The sequence below is a fragment of the Limulus polyphemus genome, unplaced genomic scaffold (genome assembly GCF_000517525.1).
Source record: "Limulus polyphemus unplaced genomic scaffold, Limulus_polyphemus-2.1.2 Scaffold39, whole genome shotgun sequence".
In the NCBI taxonomy this organism is placed as follows: Eukaryota; Metazoa; Arthropoda; class Merostomata; order Xiphosura; family Limulidae; genus Limulus; species Limulus polyphemus.
In genome coordinates this window covers 547,063-550,996 of record NW_013665649.1, presented here as the reverse complement: position 1 = coordinate 550,996, position 3,934 = coordinate 547,063, and the positions used below count along the sequence as shown (strand labels likewise).

At 31.3% G+C, this 3,934-nt stretch overlaps 1 protein-coding gene across 1 annotated transcript in view; it reads right to left on the bottom strand.

The window, feature by feature from the left end:
- Positions 1-777: 777 nt before the first annotated feature.
- The window catches only part of LOC106461547, a 20,385-nt gene continuing 17,228 nt past the window's right edge, over positions 778-3,934 (bottom strand). The window contains exon 4 of the mRNA XM_013921386.2: positions 778-3,713. Coding sequence (XP_013776840.1) covers positions 3,604-3,713 — 110 coding nt within the window. The 3' untranslated portion in view covers positions 778-3,603. The remainder of the gene's footprint in view (positions 3,714-3,934) is intronic.

Here is a 3,934-nt window from a genome sequence, read left to right as displayed (position 1 = left end):
AAAGAATACTTAAAGTTCATTTTATACAATCTTTTTTTACAGCGAGCCAATGAAGAATGTGTGGGGATATAGAGTGCTACATGAAACCTCCAAATATTGTCTCAACCTTTTATTCTAAACCACAGATTACTGTACAAAGAAAATTACATTTTATTTAGTATTATTAAGGTATACCAATGTTAAAAACCGAAAATTAAGGACAACTTTAATATTTTATATAAGTGACGCTTTAAAGGGAAAATAAACTTCCATACAGTAACATTTTTTATATTTTAATTTTATCAAATAAGAGGTAATCACACCTTTACATTTACACTTTCCGTTTAACATGTGCCTAATTTCTTGAATTATAATCTTTAGATAGCAAGGTTATTGTAAAAGAAATTATTTATATATAATTCTAATTATATATCTATATAACTATATTAGGAAGATTCCCGAAAAACAGCTACAGTCCAATTTCGTAGAATTTGACACAAAAAAAAGTTATAACTACACATCATAACCTCGTTTCCTGAATGTACTTTCCTACATCAGTTGCTGTATGGAAGTTTATGTCACGTGGTATAAATTTATTTGTATTTAAAGAAAACAACTTATCCCGTTTACAAAAAAAAAATGTTTCATACTTTAGTTTGACAAGGCAGATTGATTTACCTGATGTACCCACCGTTGACTTTTTTTTTCTTCCGAGTTGTTTGGAGTCGTAGAGAAAGCGCCTACAAGACTTAGAAAACTCTGCTGAATTTGAAATCCAATAAAAATGTTCACTATTGATTTGGTTTTAAAATGTCTTTATTCGAACAGCGAAAACTGGTTAGATGGAGTAGCACCTGGTTATTATTATTATACAACTGTATCTGTCAGGGCTACTTGTCAACTAATTATACTACAGCCATAATACAACTTGGCTTTTTATAAATGGAATTGGAAATTTAAAATGCATTAACATAATATAACCTGATTTCCAGAAGATTATTACTTTCACTTACGATAAACAGTTGGACAAATGATATCGTACTGACAGTTATTAAATTGCAGTATGGAGGTATATATATATATATAGTAGATACATTTTTTTGCCTATCTTAGCGAATTAAATTAAGATTAATTTAGAACAATGATCATTATTAATTATTAATCTTGAAGTTTTAGTACTTAATTATTCTCGGCTGGGGATTTCATTTTCGTACCATTTAGAAAGATCAGTTCCTGTTTTTGTGTTATTTATATCTACGAAATACAAAAGGAAAAGCTAAGTTTCATAAGTTTCTAGGCTAACTGAGTGAAGAAGCAACAGCTAATTTAAGTCGTTCATTAGTTTCAAAGACTTGTGTTTGATTACATGCAACATGGCTAGTTGCTGTGGCATCATGAGTGATCATTTCGTTTACTTCCCACTTGTTTATAGATTATAATGGTTAAGAAGGACTCTATCTCTACCCAGTAGATTATTTAAAAGTAACTAAAAATTTAAATGAGCCATATTAGTCTTCGTTTAGGTTGGTATTTAAAAATGTTTTATTTTATTTTTGTCTTGAACAGCAAAAAATACCACCGTACACAGTATTGGATACACATCATCTAAAAATTGAAAGGTGAGTAAAAATGGATCTCTTTCCATACACATGTGATGACAAACATGTAAAGCACACCAATACAATTACTATAGCTAATATATTCTCTCAACAAAAACTAATATCATTTTGTTTTTACAGCACACATAACATACCTACACACATCTTCGCAACCTATCTATATAACTATATTTTCCCACAACATACAAGTCTGTATGTGCCTTCTATATAAGACTGAAAGTAAGAGTTTAAACTTTCATAAGACTCAAGAGTGTTCGAAATTACCACTTTCTCTTTACTATACTTCACATTAGGAATAGTTCATTTTTATGAAATGTGGAAAAACTGATTAAGCTAGTTTAGATAAAGGTAATTCAAATGATATCAGTGTTTTCAAATAAAAGCGTAAATGTATGTATGCTACATGACAATGGGACAATGCCTGGATCTACTCAAAATGACACTTTGGTAATATTTCAGGCACTCACCACCAGATTGTATCTTTCATGTTGAACAAGAAGACAATTCTTTTGTAAGTCTGCTCATTTCAAGCAGTATAAACGTTCCAATACAACTTTTAAACATCCCTCATTCTATTAATCATAAAACATATATGTTAGTTGCATGTGAAATATACGAAAACTCTAAACTTAATGTGGCCTCTAAGGTTTCTTTAAATGAAAAATATTCACACGTTCATGAGTTAGTATGCTACATTCGTTACTCAGATTTCACCTTCAATATATCCTATGCAACTACTTAGTCATAGAATATCAAACGATGCATAAGCCTTAGGAAAACATTGAGGAACTGAACAGTCTTTAAATTTGATTTAAAAAAAGATTTACCAGTGTTTTATGAATCTGATGCAAATATGCCTTTTAGCTAAAATAATAATAAAAAAACTTCTCTTGTACAAATACCCAATCTAGCCACTGTATCAACAGAGCAAAGAGAACATTGTATGTCAACGAATGGTATTTTCGAACACTGTCTGAGTTTTTAGAAAACTGTGAAGAAAATGATACTCTAAGTTCCTACAGAACTATACACAATATTCATGTTCTTAATGGTTTAAATTGGCTAATCGGTAAAGACTCAGTATCTGTGTGATAACACTGTTGAACAACTGTGTGTGTATATCCTCATCCACGCAGGATATATCAATAAGCATAACCAAAAAATATACCCATTTATATAATTCTTTTAAGCCCATGAAAACTAAATGTACAAATAATTATGTATTCTATAAAGCATTCTATACTTTTTTTTAATTCAGGTTACAATCCAGTACGTATTTCTCTACCCTTTGGAATTACTCATTTCTTTCATTTGAAACTAATCATAAAAATGAATATTACCTATACAAATCAACACCTAAAAGTTCTTCGGTCTTTTTCTAAAAGTTATACTAACATCAGAAGTTTTTACAGCTGGTCATAAGAAGGGGTCAGGCTATATGCCTTTAAGCTTATTCGTTTAAATAAAATCAGTTCTTTGAATATCTCATTGGTCGGTTTTCGTCTTAAGAGTCAGATACAGTAACATGATTGATTAACCATTTCTAAAGGATTTAGCAAAAAGAAAACCTGGTTGGTCAGTTTCATTTGAAGCACTAAGTATAAAAAACCCTTTTCAGTTGTTTTGTTTGAATTATTAGGAAAACTGAAGAACCAATTTCCGTTTGAAAATCAAGAACAAGAGGCCTAGCTGTTTTCTTTTAGTGTTTGAGTAAAACGTCTTTGACGTATTCTTTATAAGCTCAAGTATTTTGACGTTAGAGTTTTTAAGCGAACTAATAAAATAGAAAGTGTGATGACATTGAGCAACGGATGAAACGGAATTTTAAAGCCATTGGTGATGTCATTCTGCAAGGTAAGAGAATGAATGGCAATATATATTAAGGTGTGTTCTATCTTCTCTTTATCCAATACTTTTAAGTCTGAACAGTCCACACGCCTTGAATGTTGAACACCTACACAGAGTATATCTGTAGGTGTTATTGCTCGGCTGACCAGCGTGACGTCTAGTAGTGAGGGAGACCCACTGGGGGATAAGGATGGTCTCGGTAGTTGCCTCGACTCACAGACCTATGGTTTATCGTTGGGTTTCGTCTAATTGAAGGTACTGTCCACTCTAGAACCCATAAAAATATGATGCTTTAGCTTTTCAGATCAAGGAATTAAGAAAAAAAAACAGCATTCAATGTCGGTACAGTGAAATAATACACTGAAGTCCTACCAAATACATGGTTTAAAGTATTAGGTCGTCAAGAAACTAATGTCGCGTTTCAGAACATTTTCATTAACCACCTTTCAAAAACCGTACATCACGTATAATAAATAGTTAAACAAACC